Genomic DNA, 23,233 nt, shown 5'->3' with positions numbered 1-23,233 from the left:
ACATGGGGAATGGCCCAGCTTCATGCCACACAGTGGCTGTTACCTGAATTAATATTTGCTGAGTACTTAAAGCTGTGCCTGGAACATGGTCCTGTTCAGTTGTTTGTAAAATAAATTGTTAGTTAAATCTCTTGGCACCATGTAAACACTCAAAAGATGGCTGCTATTTGTGTTTAATGCATAATTGATTCCATTGAAACGAAGCTGTAAAACTTTGATAGCCAACTAACCTCCTTCAGCACATTACAAAAAAAAAAAAAATTCAGTGGCCCTAAAGCCTTATTAATACAAATAGTAAAGGAATAAGGAAAGTGGATCGCTTGCATTGTCTGTCTGATAAAACATTTCCTCTGAGGAAACCCTTAAATGCAGGTAGTAATACAGAATTAGCTAGATGGATCTGACCTGTGTATCAGCTCAAAAGGAATACTTCTCTTCTGACTTGATTGGTGGCTCATTACCTTTGCCATTGCTTCTACAGCTTTCTACTTACTACAATACCTTGAGAAAGAGTTTCTGGGGATACAGTTTCAGTTGTGTGCCCTAGAAATGAGAAAGGATGGAGATGAAAAGGGAATTTATTGAGAATATTTGTTGACCTTCTTCCATTATCCTCTTGCTACTGGTATCATAAAATGGGGAATAGTCTTGTATATGCAAGCATGATGGCTACATCTGTCAGTCCTGCTTTGCAGGCTCAGTTCATCAAGCCTGGACTATGGAGGAGTGCTTTGGGCCTTTATTTTTGTCCTTCCCACCCTTTCTCCATGAAGGCTAAGGATGATCATTTGTTTCTTGGCTCTTGGACTCCCTGATTGGACACAGATGGTTCTAGATGGTTCATACTGATCTAAGGATAACATTTCACCGCAGCTTTGGTGATTACTCCTGCCCTCCTGTCAAACAGTGACTGGTGTTGGGAGGTGAATGAGGCAACTGGCCTCACTGGTAGGCAACAAAATACGTGTTGAAGTCAGTTTCAGTCTGTGCAGTGAATGAGCCTGGCTCCCGTCGCTCTCCTGCCTTTCATTTGTCCATTTCGTTTCCTTGTTACTGTCTTCTTCACTCCTACCATGATCATTATAAATGTGTACCCTTTCATCAGGCTGGAGAGCCTGGCTCATGTTCATTTAAGAAAGGCTAAAATTTAACCCTCAAATCATCTGCTTCTCACCAAGAGAATTACAGTATTTTCTGGCGTATAAGACAACCCCCAACTTTAACTTTTCCAGTTAAAATATAGAGTTTGGAATATACTCACCATATACCCTCTTCCAACACACATCCTGTGCAGCAGACTCGGGCTGCAAACTCTATATTTTAACTGGAAAAGTTAAAGTTGGAGGGTTATGTTATATGCTGGAAAATATGGTACTTTTTTACTTTTAAAAAATCATGGTATTTGTGTGTGAGAGAGAGGCGGGGGGAGTGTGCAAGTGTGGAAGTCAAAGTACAACTTGCAAGAATCAGTTCTCAGCGTCCACTGCATGGGTCCTGGGAACTGAGCATGGTCATAAGGCTGTCTTTACCCACAGAGCACTCTCATCAGCCCAAGAAATTTCACAAAATTAGAAATTAGACATTATAACATACTGTGAGAGATTAAGAACTGCCTGAGTTATGACTCATAGAAATTTACTTTTTCTTGGCTTAAAGTAAAGATAGAGTTTACTTATTTACTTTTTCTTCTTTTAAAAATGACTTAGAGGGGCTAGAGAGATGGCTCAGCAGTTAAGAGCACTGTCTGCTCTTCCAGAGGTCCTAAGTTCACTTGCCAGCAACCACATGTTGACTCACAACCATCTATGATGTGATCCAATGCCTTGCAGGCAGAGTACTGTATATATAATAAATAGATAAATTTTTAATGACTTAAATTACTAAAGTTTCTCCTTAATTAAAAAAAAACCCTGAAAGTGTTTAGTAATTATTATTTTGCAACAATAAATACTCACCAACACTTAATCAACTTGTGCTGTTGTCTGTTCGTAGATGCTCAAATTCATGGTATTATTACTTTAGAGCTGGTTAGAAGGACAGACACTCAGGCCCTGCTGATTTCAAATCTGCATTGTAGCAGTTTCCAGCTACATTCTGCTGTTTGATCTATTTCATTATTTTATTCCAACAAACAACAGAAATCTTTCCTGTGCTTGGTGTTCCCATTAGGCAGAAATCAACAGCTTGTTTACTCTTTTGTTCCTAAAACAGTAGCCCTTTGCTAATGATTCTTGGGCACTGGTAAAGCATGTTATTTATGGTGACAGCAATAGTGGGTTTGTTGTCAGTAAGATAAAGGTCACTCATCTTTCAAAACACAAAGCAGAAAACACTAATGGTTCTAATATGTGATGCCTGTGGTTTGTAACTGGTTAGATTGGAGATAGTTATATGACTCAGCTTCTACGGCCTGGTTGATTCCCATGACTGTCAGTAGCTGATCTTTGGTTAAAGATTTTAGCCCAAATCCTATCTTTTACCAATATTCAAACCATACACACCAAGTGAGTGAGTGTGGATACATGAGGAAGTCCTGTAGCTATTGTGAGAGTAAAAGTTCAGAGTATTTGCTTTAGTGTCACGGGGAGGGAAACATGCATCATCTTGACAGAATGAGGACAGTTATCTGCATGGCCCATCATGCACTCTTAGAGTGAATATAGCTTCCTAAAATGAATGTGAGTGCATTGAAATACAGTTCTACAAACATCCTGCATGGAAGGTGCTGTGATTAAACACCTGGTGGGTCAGCTTCATCTGGCACAGAAAAATTTAAGATCCTTCCTCTCCGTTTAGTGGTAGGGAATGATCTTGGACAGCCCTACCTCCAATTTTAAGTTATTTTAAACTCTGCCTAGTGGCACAGTTTGGGCTTTGATGAACAGTTTAAACAAGTATACCTGACCTGTATTCAAACACAGTTTCACTCTCTTGTGAATACTTAAACATATCAGTGAATAGATCCAGAGCCTAATTTAGGTTTTTAAATACTATTATCCAACAAAAATAACCATAGCATCTTGGAGAAGTAGTGGTGTTAAGGGAAGGGCAAAGAAGATACAAGAGGAGTTTGGCTAATCTCTTATTTTGAAGTACCTAAAACTAAATTTTAACAAAAAATGTCAAATGAAGCAGGTTGAAAAGCCCACAGGATTAGCCAAACTTGGAACAATTGGAACATCAGAATAAGTAACCGCAGTTTCCTGTTGTAGCTCAGAGTCAAATAGTTACAGCGGTGTAGTTAATAGACATCTCTTCCTCAAAGATGAATTGTAATTAATGAGGTGATAGATTTATTAGTGAGATTTGGCCATTGCATGATGCAAATATGTCAAAATAGCACATTATAGTCCATAAATATATATTATTTTATACTGGGCATTTAAAAAGTGAGATTAAGGGCCTTCAGGATGGCACATCATGGGTCATGGGGTTTGCTACCAAGCCTGATGACCGGAATTGAACTTGTGGAATCCCCATGGTGGAAGGGAAGAACTTATTTCAGTAAGTTCTCTTCTGACATCCCCATGTGTGCCATGGCATGTACACGCCTCTACACATAATAAACACACAAATATTTTTAAATGAAATTTTAAAAATAGAAATGAGGTGATGCTAGAAAGGAAACATCTTAGCTGTTTACTTCTCTGATCTGGCATGGCCTGAAATCTAAGTCTGGGTTAGAAAAAGGAGGGCCCTAGTGATTCTTTCCCTAATAGCTGCCCAAAGCCAATGATGGTGGAGCTGTATAGCCATTCTACTTTGGTGGTGTTGTGACTTCGTGTTTTCTTCTGTGGCTAACAGTACACATGGGCGGCATTTGTGTGTGCAGTAAAGAGACAAGGCTAGGATGATGAAATGAGAATACAGTAGGTTCTTTGTATCTGTGGCTTCCACATCCTGGGATTTAACCAGCCATGGATGGGAAGTACTCTCTGAGTAAAATGTCATATTATTGTTCATTGGTAGCCTTTACATCTGCTTTTAGGTTATAGTAAACTTATGTAGATAGACCTAGAAACGTTGAATCTCTACTAAACTTGTGCAGAGGTTTGTTTATTTTCTTGCCGTTTCCCCTAAGTAATTAAATATAGCAACTATTTAGATTGCTTCCCTGCTATATTAGGTATTGTACATAATCCAGCAGTGATTTAAAGAGTATAGGAGGAAGTGTGGGGGTTGTATGCAAGTACTGACCCATTTTATATAAGGGGTCTGAACAACCAGGCTTTAGTAACCACGGTGGGTCCTGTAGCCAGTCCTCCTCTCCACACGTCTGTCCCTGAGTTTGGGTGTGTCTCTGTACAGGAAATCAACCTTTTACTCTTTAAAGTAGAGTTAATCATCTTATTCTTAACTCGTTCTATAGCTTTTGTAGAAGATTACAAACTTGGATCTCTATTAATGAGTCATAAGGTGGCAGGAGTAGCTAGTCCTTGAGGCAAAATAAAGAAGACAAAGATTTATGGTCATTCTGAAAAGTGGAATATAGGCTGAAGTGAAGATGGGTGTGGTTGTCATGGGCTGAATCTGAGGCTTTTTCTCAGAGGTGCCGTCTTTTCTCTTCTGAACCGTGTTGCTCCTGCTGGAGTAAGGTCCTTGTGGCCTTTTTCTCGTGGAGGTAGTAGTAGTAGTAATGGTTTCACAGAAGCAGTGCTGATGTTTCACATCTGTGCTCTGGGCATTTTACATCTTTAATCTCACCAATCCTTACCTCATCCTTTCTGGGCAGGTGTATTATTCTCACTGGTCAGGGAAGTAAAATACCTCTCCTCTGACAAACCAGTAAGTCAGTTCCAGTTCTCCCGAACTTAGTAGTTAGTACGCTCCTCCATGAAGCAGCCATAACATGGCGACAGTTGTTGCTGTGCCTGATCCTACCTGTTCAAAGGCTGAGAGGATGTTTTCCCCAAGGTACTGATATGTGTTGTCTCAGGCACAAACAAAGCAGTAGTTTACAGTAGGACATTAGCCCCTCATAACAGCTGCTGCCTGGGCATGTTTTTGTTGGCAGCTTTACAGGTGGGGAAACTAAGGTGTACCCTGGCCCAAAGCCAGGCTGTCTGGTGGTGGAGATGGGGTCCAAGTGTCAAGACTCATAGCACACCAGAGTGTAGGATTAACCTGGATAACAGTAGGAATTTGTTTCTTGAGAACTATCAAAAGGACAGACACACATCTATGGCAAAGGATACTGAAAGCTTGTGTCATGTACATATTAAAGGCACCGAGTACAGTGTTTCTAGGGTGCATTCTAGGTATCAAATCTGAAAGTTCATTGTGACTGAGGTTATAAGAAACACAGCTTAGTTGTTTTGAAGTATAATGCCACTGAATTCTACAAATGAGCATATAAGGGGTAGTGCTGATGGGTAGTATGTAGCCAGGCCATCTGCTGTCATTTGTTACATTTGTTAGTGAGATATTCAGATGGGTATATCTGCCTGTAGCAGGATGTATGGATCAACATTTGGAGAGTCATTACGTACAAAATTCTCAGCTGCCTCAAAAGCTGGTATATGATGCTACTTAGTTGGATTTTACTCATTTGCCTCTTACAGACTGTATAGAATAAAAAGTCAGTAATCATAAAGCAACTTATGTTACAGTAATCAAAATCACAGTGATTGTTCACACAAAAAGAGATTTCAGCCCCACCACCAAAAAAGCATGGCTTTAAGATTAAGAACTGGATGCCGTGACTCACTTCTATAGGTAAGCCCAACACATAGGAGGGCAAGGCAGGTAAATGATGAGTTCAAAGCCAGCCTTGGCCTCACAGGTAGATCCTGTATTAAAACAACTACAAAACCGTGGTTTAAAGTCACTTTCCCACCTCTCATATGTTCTGTTTGAGAAGAAACCTCAATTCACATATGCATTTATTCAACAATGTTCACTATTAACTTTTTTTTTTCCTTTTTGGTTTTTCAAGACAGGATTTTTCTGTGTGGCCTTGGCTGTCCTAGACTCGCTTTGTAAAAAGGCCTCAAACTCACAGCGATCTGCCTGCCTCTACCTCCCAAGTGCTGTGATCAAAGGTGTGCACCACCACACCCTGCCAATGTTCATTATTTACTGTAAGCTTATCATTGTGATAATTACTAGGGAAAACACACAAGATGGAGATCACCCTCATCTTTACAAGTTGGATCATAGTGGTCCCACATTATAAAATTAGTACTGAGAAATCAGCGTAGTTTGAGAGCAGACATGAAAGTAACATGTATTTCCATCCCAATAGATTTCGGTTTTGGAAATTTCTTTAAAACTGGTGAACTGCTGGCAACATGGTGTGGCAGCCCCCCTTATGCAGCCCCAGAAGTCTTTGAAGGGCAGCAGTATGAAGGACCACAGCTGGACATATGGGTATTGCTTTGCTTTGATATGTTAAATGTATCTATCATGCCCATCTTAGACGCCCCTGATACTCAGCACGTGAATCACATTTCATATTCTCCCCTCCCAGTGCACTACAGTTAGTCAGCATCGGGGGAGGGATCCCTAGGAACGACTCTAGAGATAGGTGCTACCACCCGAAAACAGCAAAATGATATTTATTATGCTCAGTCTTAGGAAGCTAAGACTTTCAAATTTTGAGAAAATAACTATTTTGGGCAGGAACCATCAATCCATGTGATTTTAAGAGCTTAAGAGCCATGGCAGTGTTTAGGAAGAAGTGTTTGAAGTACCCTCTGAAATGACCACGTTGTTTTCTTCCCTAGAGCATGGGAGTTGTTCTTTATGTCCTTGTCTGTGGAGCTCTGCCTTTTGATGGACCAACTCTCCCTATTTTGAGGCAAAGAGTTTTGGAAGGAAGATTCCGGATTCCATATTTCATGTCAGAAGGTAACAATCTGCGTGTCGTATTAGTTGTGCATTACAGAATTTGTGCTGTATGAAGTACTAGCCAAAGTTTCCCTGCTGAGAGTTTGGTACCAGATAAAGTGACTGAGTCATTTTTGAAGCTGTGGAGCTCTGCAACATCTTCTATGTAGACGACAAGCTCCAGCCTCCCTCCTGTAACTGAGAACAGAAGCTCCCTAGATTAAGAGCAGCAAGTCTTCCCATTCAGCTTGAGTCTATAAATGTAGGGTTTATTTTAGACTTATAGAAACACTGCATAGATACAGGCTTACAACCATTTTACTCTGTGTATGAAATAGATTTTCAAAATTAAGTTTTTAAATTCTAGTCAACTGGTGCAACTCTGGTAAGCTGAATTGAAATGCCCTACCTGTCTTATTTTGGGCTGTCATACAGACAGCACTTTGACTTACTCTTTAGTTGTATCTTTAGTCTTCTTGGGAAAGCAAGGTCACACAGGCTGGATACCTGGATAAAATCCTGAGTTCACTCCTCGTTGGCCATGCATTTTTAATTCATTTGTAAAGTGGAGTTAACAATAGTTCCTACTAAAAACAAACAAACAAACAAACAAACAAAATGGGCTCAGTGACCCATGCATGTAATCCCAGCACTCGGGAGGCAGAGACAGGTAGATTTCTGTGAGTTTGAGGTTAGCCTGGTCTACAATGTGAGTCCAGGACAGCCAAGGCTACACAGAGAAACCCTGTCTCCCTCCCCACCCCACCCCCATAAAAAAGGAAAGAAAGAAAGAAAAAGGTTGCTATTCTAGAGGTGCCATAAGGATGATTAATGACTCTGCACAAACACTTGTCATAGCGCCTGATGTGAGTGGCAGGAGGCCGAGTTGGAGGAGCGTGGTGGAGAGCTCGATGTCACTCAGGGCTGCAGCTGCAGTGTGCTTAGTATAATCAGAATTAGATCTGAAGCATGCACAGCCCTTGGCAGCACTGAGGAGAGCATGACGTCTCCCACCTGGCTTTAGTGAGCCTGCCTCGATATGACCGAGGATCAGCTCATTATTCTTGTTCTGGGAATGAAGCTTAGAATTATTCTTTCCTTAGTGGAAATCTAAGTTTGTGACTAGGTAGTGTGAAACGCACTGGAAAGGCTTCTGTCACACAGATAGACTTGTACTCACCTGTGGATTTGTTTTGTTTTAGTTAGTTTGGGTTTTTTGAGACAGGGTTTGGGTTTCTCTGTGTAGCCCTGGCTATCCTGGAATTCACTCTGTAGAACTGGCTGGCCTCAAACTCATAGAGATCCTCCTGCCTCTGCCTCCCAAGTGCTGGGATTAAAGGTGTGTGCCACCACACCCAACTCACCATGTTTCTGTAAGTATTTGTTCTGCACCTGAACTTGGCCAGTGTATCATTCATGCATTCATTTGCTCATTTGTCCTTCTGCCTTCTAGTGACGGATACAAAGATTGTTGTGCAAAATCACACGATGCATGCAAGTATGCCTGAAGGTGATCTGTGTGACTCTTTTAACACTGTGTTTTCCATAGATTGTGAACACCTTATTAGACGGATGTTGGTCCTAGATCCTTCCAAACGGCTAAGCATAGCTCAAATTAAGGAGCACAAGTGGATGCTCATAGAAGTTCCCGTACAGAGGCCTATTCTCTATACACAAGAACAAGAAAATGAGCCATCCATCGGGGAGTTTAATGAGCAGGTTCTGCGACTGATGCACAGCCTTGGGATTGATCAGCAGAAGACTATTGAGGTAAGTGATCGAGATGTCTGCAGATGTTTTAGGGTTCTTCTGCATTCATTACTTCATGCTCACTCCTTTCACCCTAGTCTTGCAGCACATCTGTCTCCAGTACCGGCCTGTACTGCTCAGGGTTCCCTGACGATTGCATCAGACTCTATCGTAGTTGCTGTTATTTGGTCTCTGAATTCCATCAGTTGACCTGCCTGCCAAAAAGTCCCAGAAGAGAATTTCAGAGGGTTGGGGAAGGCCAAGACTAAAGCTTAAATACAAGATAGAGGAGGCTGGGCATAATGGTATCCACCTTTCCTCCGGAAAAGCAGCCAGTGCTCTTAACTGCTGAGCCATCTCTCCAGCCCCACTGGCTTTTTTTCCCCCTATCTAGCAGTTAGCATGCTTATAGAATATACATAATACCTGTACAACAGCCCCACCAAAGCAGAACAGGGTTAGGGTTAGGTGCCCTTGAGACCGTTTCTTGTCACCTGTTGTAGTTGTGAGCAAAGCAAACGTGCTGTCTTGTTTTATTCACTGTGCACTCAGTGGTGCTCTCCCACCCTGGGTGGCAGTTCCTGTGGGGTCCCCCTGGCCGGGGGTTTAGCTTTCCCTGAGGATTCCGTGGATCCATGGTGCTCCCTTCAGCGCCTAGTAGATTGTCAGGTGGGATTAGAAGCCAAGAGAAAAGTTGTTTCTCTGCTACATTGGCGTCCCAGGAAGCTGGCAGACTAATGAGGTTTCCAAAGGGTGGGACTGCAAAACCAAGAAGAAACTGTTACCTAAGAATACAGACACAGCGTCTCTCCATCCAGCATCCAGATGTCATTCTCCAGCCCAAAATAATTACCAGAAAACTCCCCAAAGGCTTTGTGCACTCAGTAGCTTCTGATGCTGTGAACTCTAACTGAAATGATAGAGTTAGAACTTGTGGGTGTAGGGAGCTGACCAACCTTACACCTAGTTGCCACGGTGAGACAGGACCATATCACAGCACTGGCAATGTCTACATGAGGCAGTGACAGCATTTTCTCTTAATGCAGAAAAGTAAACAGATCCATGGTTTAAAAAAAAAAAAAAGGACCAAACAGTCATTGTAAAATGCCACCCTTGATTGAGTAATACTAGAGACCTGAAGTATACACCTTCTTGTCTGAATTCTAGAAAGGGTTTTGTTGTAAGGTGTACTTTGCTACTGGGTTTTTTTTTTTTTTTTTTTTTTTTTTTTTTTGCTTTTTGTGTGTTTGTTTTCAAGACACAGTTTCTCTGTATAACTGCCCTGGCTGTCTTGCAACTCACTTTGTAGACCAGGCTGGCCTCAAACTCAGAAATCTGCCTGCCTCTGCCTCCTGAGTGCTGGGATTAAAGGCTTGCACCACCACACCCAGCCCGCTATTATTTTTTTTTTTAAGTACCTTAATATCTAAAATTGTGTGAATGAAAATACACATCTAAAATCTTAAGCCAAAATTACTGTGGAAATGTATGCGAGTGGTTCTAAGAGGGCCCACTTGGTGCTGTGCTCGTGGGCAGAGCACCACGGCAGCAGGAGCACGTGGCAGAGGCTGTTCTTCACTTAGAAGTCAAGAGACAGAAAGAGAAGGGTTTGCAATTTTGTTTTCAGGACACATGATCTTACCCTCCCTTTTAAAAATGTACAGGTCCTTTAGTTGGTTTTTACAGTCCTCTGCCTTCAACACCTGTTTTCTCTTTCAGTCTTTGCAAAACAAGAGCTATAATCACTTTGCTGCCATTTATTTCTTGTTGGTGGAACGTCTGAAATCACATAGGAGCAGTTTTCCTGTGGAGCAGAGACTTGATGGCCGCCAGCGCCGGCCTAGCACCATTGCTGAACAGACAGTTGCCAAGGTAACAGCCCGTGTAGCCACTAGTCTCTTCTGTGCATGTGCCTTTTTATGTTGGACACATTTTTTATCATTTAGTACAAAGGGGGTAGGATCTCCTCCTCTACAGTTTTTTTCTAGAAAGTTTCAGCCACTATCTTTGACTAGATTCTCAAAACTTTTAGCACCTTCCTCCTTTCAAGGATTAACTATTTTCCATTCTTTTCTTTAAGAGATTTTATCTTTTAATCATGTACTAATATTGAGAATGAATGTAAGTAGCCTGTGTTTTCAGTTCTTTTAACAGAGTGTTGTTACAGACTGACTGTGTACAAGCTGCTGTTTGTTATTAGGCACTCTTCAGAGTGTGAATGCACGGAACACCATCGTGCTTCTCAGAGCTGTATTGTAGAAGCAAAATAAGACACAACCAGAATTACCCTTCAGAACAGAAAGATGAGCACTGCTGCATGGCAGAGGGCAAAGGAGAGGGCTCATCTGAATAGAGAGTGCTTCAGGGGAGAGACAGCATTTGAAACAGGCCCTCATATAGGTGTGAGACTTGGATAGGAACATACAGTACTGTAGACATTATGACTAGAAGGACACACAAAGAGATGAGCAAAAGTGCTCACATGGGACGGGCATTCTGAGCCTTATTCCTAGTCATTCAGTCCATTTGAACTGAAGTCTAAGGAGATAAAAGTTTGGAGTGGTAAGTGGAAACCATATTGTGAAGCGCTTTAAATGCCGAGGATAGCTTATAACTGAGGAAGCTTCTGAAGACCAAAAATTAGTTAGTGTAGGAGCACTGGTTTGGTTTGTTCGTAGTTTGTTTTGAGACAGTTTCTTACTAGCTGGCCTAGAACTTGCTATACAGACCAGACTGGCCTCAAACTCACAGAGATTCACTTGCCTGTGATTACCAAGTCCCGGGATTAAAGGCATATGCCACCGTGCTCAGCCTGGGAAGAGCAGACAATTTGAAGAATACTTAACAGAGTCTTACACTAATTGAGACACAAAATGCTGAAGACTTAATGTGCTGGTATAAACAGGGCAGAGGGGCCAAGAAAGGCAGACCTTGTGTAAGCTTAGCTCTGACCTGGGAGGTGCAGCGCCACTCAGTGGTTAAAAACAGGGACACCAGAGGAAATCCCAGGCTCTGTGCCTTGTGTTAGCTGTTGTAAAGTGGGATGACACTAAGTGCTGTGATGAGGTGAGTTGATATCTGTGAAGCCTGGAAACAGTACCTGACAACAGCTTAAGAGGCGAGGTTCTCCTCACGGTTCTCAAAGGCCTGAGGGCACAGCAGGGATGTGGCTCTGCCCAGGAGAGGGGTGTAGTCTGAGACGTCTCAGACACACGTGTGGAGAGGCTGGGAAAGGAGTGGCTTCTTCCAGTTAAGATGCCTTCTGCTTCTGTAAGCAGTACTCCTGGTTGAGTGGAATTATAATGCATAGGGATATAAGGAGAATTTTGTATTGGCTATATAGAACATGAAAAGGGGGGAGGAAGAAAATTCTTGATCTAACAGGTGAATTATATTTTTTATTAAATATCTTAAAAATCATGTGGCAATACAAATGTGAGGCTATATCAATATAGCTCTAGATATTTGGGTTAGAGTATTTCTAAGCACTCAAGAACCTTCAAAATTGAATAGCACTGCTTTTGACCAACAGAGAAAGGGAAAAGAGAACTCCTAAGCTGTGCTGATGTAGTGCGCTGCAGTGACGGCCTTCCTGTGTACAAGTGTGGCCAGACAGGAGCATAGGAAGCAGGGTGCCCCTCACGCAGTAACACCTCTTCTCAACGAAGCTTCTGTATTCTTCTTAAACATTGCACAAGTAAGAGTAGTGAGGGTTACAACAGCAGTTGTTCCCAAGAGTGTGCACACGTTACAGTACGAGATAGCTTTTCCTATCAGCATGGTAAGCAGATCCCTCCGCTATCTCAGCTTATATTTCATTTGGCTTGGGTTGCAGGTGTATCACATACTTGGCTTCTTTTGCTTGCTATCTTTGTGTTTTACTACCAAACATACCAGTTCTTTTCATTGTGTGCACTGGCCCAAGTCAGCATCAGACTCTGTGTGCTGTGACTTCAGATGCGTCTGGTTCTAATACACGGCTTCCCAATTCACCTATTGCTTGTCGAAAGTGCTGTCTGGACCCTAAGGAGGAGGTCCCACCACTCCCTGCCCTATGTGGTTTCCTGTGCCTTGTTAAACTGATTTCTCTGGCTAGGCAGTGTTGGCGCACACCTTTAATCCCAGCACTTGGGAGGCAGAGGCAGGCAGATCTCTGGGTTCAAGGCCAGCCTGGTCTACAGAGTGAGTTCCAGGACAGCCAGGGCTACACAAAGAAACCCTGACTTAAAATGAAACAAACAAACAAAAAAGATTGCTACTAAGATAAACTTAGTTAATCTGTCTGGGCAGCTGTATTCAGCAAAATGCATTTCTCGTCTGCAGGGTAGTATCACAGGCGCTGAGGCCCTGGAAGTACCCAAGAACCAGTCCCTGCTCACAGGCAGTCTATTTAGAGATGGAATGCCCATTATTATTTTGTAGACAACAGTGAGCCCCCCATGTAGGTAGACCATGAGTACTTTCACGCACTTATGTATCATGCCAGGAACGTTGCTACTGGCCAGCTTCAGGCAACTATTTAGGAAAAGAAAGAAAACTTTTAACTTTTTCTCATAAACCCTAAATAATAGTTTTTAACAACCGTTCTACTTCATTTGTATCAGCTGTAAGCAGATGAGAATCAAACAGTTGTCTCTGCTCTTTAATTGCTGATTAGCGGTTGTTCCACAATCATAGGATAAAGGCTAATTTTAATTTGCTTGGGTTGCTATAGCAAAAATGCCAGGTCAGCATTTGTGTTCTCATAGTTCTGGAAGCTGAAAGCACAGGATCCAGTGCCCTGGTATGAGTTTCTAGCCTGTGCTCTCTTCTGGGCCAGTAGATGGCTACCTCCTGCCGTGGCTCCTAGGCTTTCCCTGTGGAATATGGGGAGACCCCTATGTCTCTTACTCACCTGAGAATACCAGCCTGTGCAGGAAAGGCTTGTAATTCTGGCCAGGAGGGGTAACACTGTAACATTCGCTCATCACCTTTATAATTTGAGGATGCCTTTGTGTGTTGATATCCTCCCTTATTCCAAAAGAACGTTTGTTGCCCAGTGTTGAGCATGGAACGTAGGGCTTTGTAGGTCCTTGTTAAATATTCAACCATGCCGTACCTCAGCTTCTGAAAGACAGTCACCTCCCACAGACCTGTAAAACATACCATTCTATTTCCTAGGAAGTGTCACATCAAACTGTTAGTCCTCGTTCAGTTTCCATAGTCCAAGTCAAATGTGGAAATTGTTGGAGGCCATGTGTGACAGTGTGCCTAGAACCCTAGTGCTGGGGAGCCTGAGGCCAGAAGGTTAAGGAGTCAGTGCAGCTAAAACTCCAGAATAAGACTTTGCCTCCAAACAAAGTCAAAGTTGCCAAGGAAAATGTTCTGTGCTTAATCTGACACAGCTCAGTCTGCCATAAAGAATTCTAGGGAGACAAGATGGAGATAGAACAGCCCCTGTGATCAGATGTGGGCATCTCATTTCCAGTACCATATCTTCAGGTAAAGCTTTCCCTGCTCTCAGACGGAAGGAATAGGCTAAGAAATTGGCTGGAGAGATGGCTCAGCAGTTAAGAGCACTGACTGCTCTTCCAGAGGTCCTGAGTTCAATTCCCAGCAACCATATGGTGGCTCACAACCTTCTATAATGTGATCTGATGCCCTCCTCTGGCCTGCAGATGTACCTACAGACAGAGCACTGTATTTGTAATAAATAAATATTAAAAAGAAAAAAGAAAAAAAGAAATCGGGGAGCTAGAAATCAAACTTTTCATTTTACCGTTTGATTGAAAAGCTGGTGATGAGGTAGGAATGTACTAAGTGTACTTTATTAGGAAATGGAAGTGTTGTGTGGTAGCCAGAGATTAAATTGGCTAATTCTAAAAAAAAGAAAGAAAGAAAAGAAAAGAAAAATAAAAAAGAAAAGAAAAACTGCCCAAGATATAAAATATAAGCCCAAAGAAAGATAATGGGAATAAAGCTGATCTTTTGTCGTGCTCAGATAGTGTGTATCGCTATATGCAGTGTTTCTCATCCACTAACTACTAAAGACTTGCTGTTGTTTTATTCTTTTTTTCATGCAGTATATCTGATGATATCAGAATATATCATATATAAAGTATATTTTAAGTATACTCAAAATTCTGAAATGTATAGTGAGAACATAGACCCTCCTTAAAAATTATCACTTTAGGGCCAGGCGGTGGTGGTGCATACCTTTAATCCCAGCACTTGGGAGGCAGAGGCAGGTGGATCTCTGTGAGTTCAAGGCCAGCCTGAACTACAGAGGGAGTTCCAGGACAACTAGAGCTGTTACACAGAGAAACATTGTCTTGAAAAACCGAAAAAAAAAAATTATCATGTTAACTGACAAGATGATGTACATCTTTAATTCCAGCTCTTGGGAGGCAGAAGTTACTGGCTCTCTATGAATTCCAGGCTGGCCTGAACTACACAGTGGGTTCTAAGGCTACAGGGAGAGAGCCTGTCTCAAAAACAAAAATAACAACAAAAATCAACTTGAAATTCCCACTGGAAACCAGGAGACACTATCTGAGACTGAAATTGCACTGTTACCCTATGCAGTTGTTTTGTCCGTGGGGTCATTTTAAGGCTGGCAGGAAAAGTGTTTAAGCTGAGGGCTTTACAGTCATGTGCCACCACACTTGGTTTCCCGTAGTGTTATTGTTTAGCCTTAACTTCACTATGAAATGGGTATTACACCCATTTTTACAGGTAAAGAAAGGAAGGATTCAAAGAAAGGTAGATTGCCTGATTAAAGTCATCATGCAATTAATAAGTGATAGATCCACAAATCAAACCCACACCTCAAAAAAGAAATTAGAATTCCATACAGTTGTGTCCCTGTGTTTGAATTTAAATCATCATCCCACACCCCTGCTGTAACTGTGGCAGGGGAAATGGAGGCCGGTCCTCTTCCTGTGGGAGTCTGTAAGATATGTCCCCTCAGGTGGCTCACTGTGTCTCTTATGTTCAAAGCGCATCTAAGAAATGATTCTGCCAGTTTTTAAGGTCTGTGGACAGAAGAGTTACCCAGGTGCTTCGTCAGTAAAGTCAGTCAACACCAATTGTCAAAAGGAAAGACTTTTAAATAATTTTTAGGAGAGTTGATCCTTGTTTACTTAAAGCACTTAACAAAGGAGACAGAAGAGTGGAATGAGCCACCTACAGGAAGCCAAGTGAGGAGGGACCTGCCTGTTACCTCAGCACTTCAGAGGTCCACGCAGTCGGCCCAGAGGTCATAAGAAAGCAAAACAGATATAGACCTGAGCTCTGTGGAGCAGGCTGACTTCAGGAACAGAACTCTGCAGCAGTGAGCGTTTCTCCTACTGCTCCAGCAAGCTGTGTTCAGACTGCATCTTCTCAAAGAAAGGGACCTTCTTGTCACCCCGGTAACCACTTCTCCTTCCTCTTCTCATGGGAGAGGAAGAAAAGACAATTGCTTCATGTACCTTATATTATACTAGCTATGAGGCTTGTGTATGTCTGGCCCTGGCTTGTTGTTGAGCTCCTATAGGCTGGGCAATTTTTTCTTTAATCTTTCCAGGTAGTGTATTTAAAGAAATAAAAAATAGCTTATTGAATTGAGACAAAGACCATTCTTTGAGTCCTTACAAAGGCTATCTTATTGCCTGTACAAAAGTATATCCTCATGAGACAGGCACCAAACTCTGTACAATTTATTTGAGAATATCTAATTAGTTAGACTTAAAATCAATGCCTACAACACATGAACATGTGCACACACATACATACACCAATCTTTTCTGGAGTTTCAGCAAATAACTCTTTATCTTTTTTAAAAAGATTTATTTATTTATTATTTATACAATGTTCTGCCTGCATGTACACCTGCAGGCCAGAAAGGACACCAGATCTCATTATAGATGGTTGTGAGCCACCATGTGGTCGCTGAGAATTGAACTCAGGACCTTTGGAAGAGCAGTCAGTGCTCCTAACCTCTGAGCCATCTCTCCAGCCCAACTCTTTATCTTTTAATTGCCTCAGGAAGACTCACTTGGTTCTAAGAGCACTGTGCACAAAACAAGTAATAATCTTCCTACACTGTCTGTTCTACCATATTTTCAGGCACAAACTGTGGGGCTCCCAGTGACCTTGCATTCACCGAACGTGAGACTGATGCGATCTACCCTCCTCCCACAGGCATCCAATGTGGAGGCCTTTTCATTTCCACCACCCAGCTGTCAAGCAGAAGCTGCCTTTATGGAGGAAGAGTGTGTTGATACTCCAAAGGTACAGCCAGTGTGCTGGAGACCTCAGTCTGGGGCCCAGGGTTGTAGCGTGGTTTTGCTGAATGTTGCTTTGGTGAAGAACTTGATCAAAATGTTCAGAGATCAGCTCTCACCATTTAAGTAACAACTGCAAGCCATATAACCCCTCTACTTTTTCCTCCCCTAACCAGGTCCTCGTCTCTCCCCATTTTTAAGATTCTTCATAAATGTTTGGGTACATGAGTGGGTGGGTAGGTTGGTTGGCTCTTAACAAATTATCATTTTAAAATCAAAAGGTTATCTATTTGTTGTTAAGTTGCCTCTCTTCTGCCCAGAAAACTGTAAATACAAAGTGATAGTATCTTTTTTTGACCAAGTAAACATCCTTTTTGGTCCAGCTTGGGCATGCTTAAAAGGTTTAGTTCTATGTAGTATATTGCATAAACTTGGCTGTTAGCAAATAGAAGATGACTGCTTCTTTCATACAATGGATTCTTTTTGACTACTAATGTAATTGGTATATTCTCAGTACCAAGTGCTCTACAGGTGGTCATATCCATAAGAAACAATGTCATAAAAGAATGTGGGTCTTGAGGTGTGTTCAAATTGCTCTTTACTAAGCTGTATTAATTTAGGCTAGCTGATTTTCATTTTGCTCTGTATAAAACTATGCTATATATACCCCTTTTAGGAGACTGTTGTGAGAATTAAGTAAGATAATCTGTGTGGGTTAAATAGTGATCAAATACTCTTTTCCCATGTTTTAACCCCTTAGGTAACAAAAAACATGAATCAGACATAAACTTCCTAACAGCATGCTAGACTGTGGTCTAACAAAAAGAATATTATATGAAACTAAAACATGTCAGTTGCTGGATAAATTGATGAAGTGTCATGTAATGAGATGTAAGTCAGGCAGATTCCTAAGCTGCATGGGCTTAGTGGAGCACAGTGGCAGCGGCAGCTCCATGCCAGACTGTCACAGCAGGTGGTCAGCCAAAGTTGCTGAACAGGAATAGTTACTGTCCAGCCCTCAGGATGAGTCTACTTCCTTTGGACAGTCTGTTTTCTATGCCTGTGCTTGCCTAGCATTACACATTAGTGATACATTCATGCTCGGCACTTAGACATAAATTAGGGCAATATAATTTGTTTTTAAGATCTAATTCTCTTGAAAAAATTAAAATGCAGTGTGTTGAAGTCTTGTCTGTAAGGGCACCAGGCCCAAAACACAGATTGGGCACTGTCTGCGATAATATATAGGGCAAGCTATTTTTAAAGCTTGTGATTGTTACAGTTACTAGGAAACAGACAGGAAATGAATGCTTTGCAAAAGATATAGACAGTTGCTAGATGTTATATTCACATTGTAGGAGTAAGGGTGTCAGACTTTAGCTGGCCCCCACACTTCATTGCCACCCTGAAATTCAGACTAGGCCATAAACATCCACAGGGTTTACTGTGGGTCATTTTGTTATATACTTCCCAGTACCTTTCTTTGAGGCCCATAAATAAATGCATACACCAAAGAACCTCTCAGTTCCTTTGTTCACATTGCTTTGTATACATTCACTATAACCCAGTTGTTTTCTGAAAGATACATCATAGCTGTATGTATTGCTACTTGCGATCAAGGATTAGTACTGTATATTCAAAAACAGATCATTTTCCCCTTCCTAAATTGTTAGTAAAACTCCCTTAAGGAGTCTAACTTGAAACTTTGGCTTGGGATTTCTAAGACAGGAGGAGAAGACGGTAACTGAGACACTAAAGGACATAGGGTGGGAGAGCAATTGCACAAACTGTGTAGAGTAAATTTCCATGTACACACATTTCAGCCCATTTGTAATGCTCTTAGAGACTATAATAAAAAGATTTCCAAGTCACCCATTCACTGGCTGGCTCCATGTATAACTGCACCTTGATAACTCTGCGTCATGGAGTGATACACAGGAGAGAAGCTGGAAAAGCAGCACAGCAGACTCTTAGTGGTGGTATCCTCTAGGGGCTTCGGGGGAGGATTTTACTTTTACTTTTGAATTTAAATTTTTAAATTATAGTTTGAAATAAAAACATAAAAATTAAACCAATCATAATCATATATGACAATATGTAAAGAATAAAGATAAAATTAGCTATAATCTTATTACTCAAAGATAACATTTGATGTCATACTATAAATTGGTAGATAAGGTATAAGATGGTTCAGTGGGTGGGAAGAGTCTTACAATTATTTTCTATTATGTGTAATTTGTATCTTCTGTATCTAACAATGTATCATGAGAATTTTTCCTGTGTCATGAAGTTGTCTATGCAAGGATAAGCTGTAACAGTTATGCAATCCATTGCTCTATACAGCTCTTTAACTACTCACCTCTTGTTGAACAGTTAGTTCCTTTTCCTTGCATCCTTAAATAGGTTGGCAGTACATAATTTTATGTCTGAGAGTGTAGCTGCTCTGCCCTGTTATTTATGATAAGTCTCCAAGCCAAGTGTGAGGGTGCACATATAACCAGCACTGAGGAGAGGGCGATGAGAGAACACAGCACAGAGGTGCTCTGCGCTGCATGGCAAAGCATCCTCTTAAAACGAAGAGCTTTCTAGTGCTATCAGTTCTTTATTTCCTGCTTTGCCTGTTTCATTTGCCTCAAGGCAGGGGGAAATGCAGTTTTTTAAAGTGTAGTTTTACTTAAAAGCACTCTTTTTTATGGAAAAGCACATCCCTTTGTTAAAAAAACAAAAACATAGCAACAAACTACTGAGTTGTATTTTATTTTGAATTGTATTAGTTGATTCTCCAAACAACTTTACAACTACTTGGGGGAAAGAGGGCTTGGGTAGAGCCTAAGCAACTAACTTGTATGTGTCCTGTGTGCCACGTGCCAGACACGTGGATCCCTTTCTCTCCCCGAAACTCACTGTGCTGTTGTATGAACCTACTCACCTGCCCACAAAATACCAGAGGCTGAGGAGCTTAAACAACAGAATTTCTCTGCTTCTCATAGTTCTGGAGGCCTGAGAGCAAGACACAGTTAGTTCCAGCTGGTTCTACTTCTTATGAAGTAATTTTCCTCCCATTTTTTAGACAGCCACCTTCTCACGCTGTCTTGAGGCATCGCACAGCCTTTCCCATGTACCCATGGGCAACTGGGAAAAAGCTCGCTGACTTCTATCCTGCCTTGGCCTCCTGGGTGCTTGGATTATAGGTGTGTACCACTACACCTGGCTTAGTGTGTCCTTTCTTATTTTGCTTTTTAAAGATGTATTATATTTTTATGGGCATGTGTATTTATTGTCTCTGTGGGTATATGCACGTGAATGTTGTACCCACAGAGGCCAGAGGTCCCCTGGAGCTGGAGTTACCGGCATTTGTGAGCCTTTTAACATTAGTGCCAGGAGCCAAACTTGGATCATCTGCAGGAGCAGCAGTATGCATCTTACCTGCTGATCTGTCTCTCCAACCACCAATATGTCTTTTACTATAAAGATACTAATCCTGTTAGGTCAGGGCATCACTCCACTTACAGGCCCCATTTCCAAATACAGCCACCTTGGGAATTATGAATTTAAAGAGGCAGGCTCGAGGGGCCTTCTGAGTCATGGCTGGGGCCTCAGAGGGCTTTGCATGTCCTACAAATATCACCTATTATATATGAGGTCTCTGAAAGACAAACTGTTAGAAGTTATACACTTTGCCCACATCTTGAAATCCTGTCATTTAATCTGTCTAGAGTATTTCTAGAGCATAGGTTCTTATTTCTAGCAGCGTATGTCATTTATGCAGATTATCCCAAATTTTAGTCATACATCCCTGTAAACTGTCTAAGTAGATAGTTAAGGAACTTGGAAGTGTGAGTTCTCAGTCTTTCTTTCTTCCAAGAGGACAGTGAAATACACCAAAAGGGAAAACTCCTCTGGGTTTTTTTTACATCAGATCCCTCGGTAACTTAGCATGGGTACTGTTTTACTTTTTTTGTCAGATTTCACAAGGTCAAGTCATCTGGTAAGAGGGAACCTCGGTTGAGAAAATGCGCACAGCAGATTGGCCTGTAGGACATTTTCTTGTTAATGATTGGTGTAGAAGGGCCCGGCTCACTAGAGGCAGTCCTACCTCTGGGCAGCTGGTCCTGGGTGTTATGAAAAGCAAGCCATGGGGAGCAAACCAGCAAGCAGCATCCCTCTGTCTTCTGCTTCACTTCCTTCCTGCCTTCAGGTCCCTGCCTTAGCTTCCCTCAGTGGACTATGCCCTGGGAGATAAATACATATATATGTTTGTGTGTGTGTGCGCGCGCACACACACACACACACACACACACACACACACACACACACACACACACACCAAATAAACCCTTTCCTCCCCCAGGTTACTTTGGTTATGTTGTTTTATCACAGCAGTGGAAACCCTAGCTAAGCTTGATGATCAGCTGCTTCCGGAACCTGAGCTGTGGTCAGAGGTGCTCACCCGTGTCAGCACTGGGCTCCCCACAGGGCTTTCTTACTCATTATCCAGCCTGCAAGTGTTGTTGTGTAACTGTCCCCAGATGAAAAGTCAGGCCAGTGAAAAATCAAACCATTTTTTGTGCCTGGAATATATTTAATTCAGCTATAACTTCTTTTATAGTTTAAATAAGGTAAAAATATAAACTCACAGAAACTGTCTAGTGGTTTGAATAACTCAGGAAAGGTGACTTCCACGTTAAGGAAAAATAAAGAGCCTGCGCATATTGCTTATTCTGCAGTTTTGACGGTGGCTGCACATGTAAGGTGCTCAGTACCTAACTGCTTTAAGAAGGTGTCTTACTAGAGCCCAGAATGGGAGCTGTTGCTCTTCGTTCTTTAAGAGAACTGTTACTACAAGGGAGAAGCTTGTCTGGGACTGGGCCAAGAACAGAATGACAGCCACCGACCAGATTTCAGCCTCGTGTTTTCTGTGCCATGGGAGGGTTGGTGTGCCCTGGGAAGAAAGCATCTGCCACGTGTCAGCTACCTTACCAACACAAAGGCTGAAGCCCCAGATGCTTGTGGACTCAGCTCCTCCAAGCAAACAAAGCTGAGTCACCTTACTCCCTCTCCAAAGAAAGAGCCTTGTGGGGCCTTCAGCAGCTGCCTGTGCCTGGCATAGGGCAGTCCCACGTCACTTCTCACACACATGAGCTGCTCCTGCTTCAGTGGAAACAATAGCTGTATCCAGTGTGTTCCAATCGAAAGTACCACAGAGGACTGACTCCTTTGCTGGCTGCCCCTGAGCAGCTATTCATAGGAGAAAACAGATTGATTTCCACAGGGGAATAGTTAAAGTAATGAGGTAAATAATTGCCTGCTCTTTGGGGCTTTTACCAGCCAGAACGTGAAACCACAACTCCCCTTTGTGTGCTGTTTTGCTGCCCATTAGGTGGTTTGCTTGGCAACTGTGTGGGAAGGCAGTGTGCTCTTTCAGGGCCCGTGCCGGCTCCCTGGGGGACAGGCACTTTGGCTGTTGTGTGCACTGCTGAAGGACAAGGATTCCACGCAGTGCAGCTCACCAGCCTCTGTGGGATTCTGAGTGTGAGTCATTTGTTATTCTATAATGGAAGGTTTTGGCTGTTTGCCATTTGAATTTTTATTTTCAATCCTTTTGGTGATATCTGTCTACAACAAATCTTACTTTCCATTCCTCAGGCACATTAGAAGCAGTTTAAAAACAAAATATCAAATAGGTCAGTACTTAAGTTATGAACATAAAAGTATATCCAGAACCAGTATGTTTTGTGGTTGAAACTTAAAATGTCACTGAGCTGTGAGACATTTGCTTTAGAAGAAAAAAAAAAGCTCATCTTCCTCTTTTGTTTCCCTTAGTTAAAAAATAATAATAACTGGTAAACCTCAAGCCAGTACATCCCTATTCATCTGTAAAACACTAAAAAAAGTGTTTATTGTAACAGTGATGACTCATAACCTGGGTGACAGTGCCAATTTTGGTTCTCGTGGGCTTTTGTCTCTGAGTGTTACAGTTGACTCACCTTCATTTCTAGTGTATGTGCTGTCATTAGGAGTAAATGCATACATGTTTTTACTTGATTTCTTGTTGACCTTAAGTCGTGGCCTGTTTTTTTTCTGCTGTGGGTGTCTCTCAGAAGAACAGCAACTAACCTTTCCTCTCACACTGACAGGTGAATGGCTGTCTGCTTGACCCTGTGCCCCCTGTCCTGGTGAGGAAGGGATGCCAGTCACTACCCAGCAATATGATGGAGACATCCATTGATGAAGGCTTGGAGACAGAAGGAGAGGCTGAGGAAGACCCCAGTCAGGCCTTTGAAGCTTTCCAGGCTACACGCAGTGGGCAGCGACGGCACACTCTGTCAGAAGTGACTAACCAGTTGGTTGTGATGCCTGGGGCAGGTATGATCCTAGAGAGCACCAAGCTAAACCCTGACAGCATCACT

At 42.1% G+C, this 23,233-nt stretch overlaps 1 protein-coding gene across 3 annotated transcripts in view; it reads left to right on the top strand.

Annotated features, from left to right (window-relative positions):
* The window catches only part of SIK2 (salt inducible kinase 2), a gene marked incomplete at its 5' end in the record, with an annotated part of 102,821 nt that overhangs the window by 69,279 nt on the left and 10,309 nt on the right, over nt 1-23,233 (top strand). For 2 of the 3 annotated variants that reach the window (XM_084782057.1, XM_084782055.1), the window contains 6 exons: nt 6,245-6,369; nt 6,726-6,849; nt 8,378-8,598; nt 10,297-10,449; nt 16,666-16,830; nt 22,961-23,189. In XM_084782057.1, coding sequence (XP_084638183.1) covers nt 6,245-6,369; nt 6,726-6,849; nt 8,378-8,598; nt 10,297-10,449; nt 16,666-16,830; nt 22,961-23,189 — 1,017 coding nt within the window. The remainder of the gene's footprint in view (nt 1-6,244; nt 6,370-6,725; nt 6,850-8,377; nt 8,599-10,296; nt 10,450-16,665; nt 16,831-22,960; nt 23,190-23,233) is intronic. The other variant, XM_084782056.1, reaches the window with a different exon arrangement.

Source organism: Acomys minous (assembly GCF_964271855.1).
Source record: "Acomys minous genome assembly, chromosome: 5".
In the NCBI taxonomy this organism is placed as follows: Eukaryota; Metazoa; Chordata; class Mammalia; order Rodentia; family Muridae; genus Acomys; species Acomys minous.
The sequence above is the reverse complement of the archived record's forward strand: the minus strand, read 5'-3'. Positions and strand labels throughout refer to the sequence as shown.